The sequence below is a fragment of the Penaeus monodon genome, chromosome 29, assembly GCF_015228065.2.
Source record: "Penaeus monodon isolate SGIC_2016 chromosome 29, NSTDA_Pmon_1, whole genome shotgun sequence".
In the NCBI taxonomy this organism is placed as follows: domain Eukaryota; kingdom Metazoa; phylum Arthropoda; class Malacostraca; order Decapoda; family Penaeidae; genus Penaeus; species Penaeus monodon.
In genome coordinates, this window is record NC_051414.1 from 28,365,906 (window position 1) to 28,366,296 (window position 391).

Genomic DNA, 391 nt, shown 5'->3' on the forward strand with positions numbered 1-391 from the left:
AATGTATGCATGTCTATGATTAAACAGGAAACATTCGTTGATTGGCATTGGATTGTAATAATAATGTGTGTTTGGCTGTAACTAAAATGTCCATGCATATTTGATTTTGATCACCATACTGATGATGGCACATATTTATTCTCAAAATGTATATATGCGTAGTTTGATCTAAAAAGTATCAAAACAAGGAACATTCTGAAAATCAGTTCATCTTCATTCTATAGTGACTGATTTTTTTCTTCTTCAAATTGTTCATTGATAAAAAAAAAACTTTTCTGACTCCTTATGTTATGACCTACAGCAAAGTCGCGCCCTGAGGAAGACGGTAACATCACAGTCGCAAGTTACAGTGCTGAGGGATGGCCAAAGTGAGTATCTTAAGTGGGTGGCT

The 391-nt window shown here is 34.8% G+C and overlaps 1 protein-coding gene across 1 annotated transcript in view; it reads left to right on the forward strand.

Moving 5' to 3' along the window:
- The window catches only part of LOC119592106 (probable cation-transporting ATPase 13A4), a gene marked incomplete at its 3' end in the record, with an annotated part of 17,932 nt that overhangs the window by 7,053 nt on the left and 10,488 nt on the right, over nt 1-391 (forward strand). Inside the window, 1 exon segment of the mRNA XM_037940925.1 lies at nt 302-368. Within this exon segment, the coding sequence (XP_037796853.1) occupies nt 302-368 (67 nt within the window).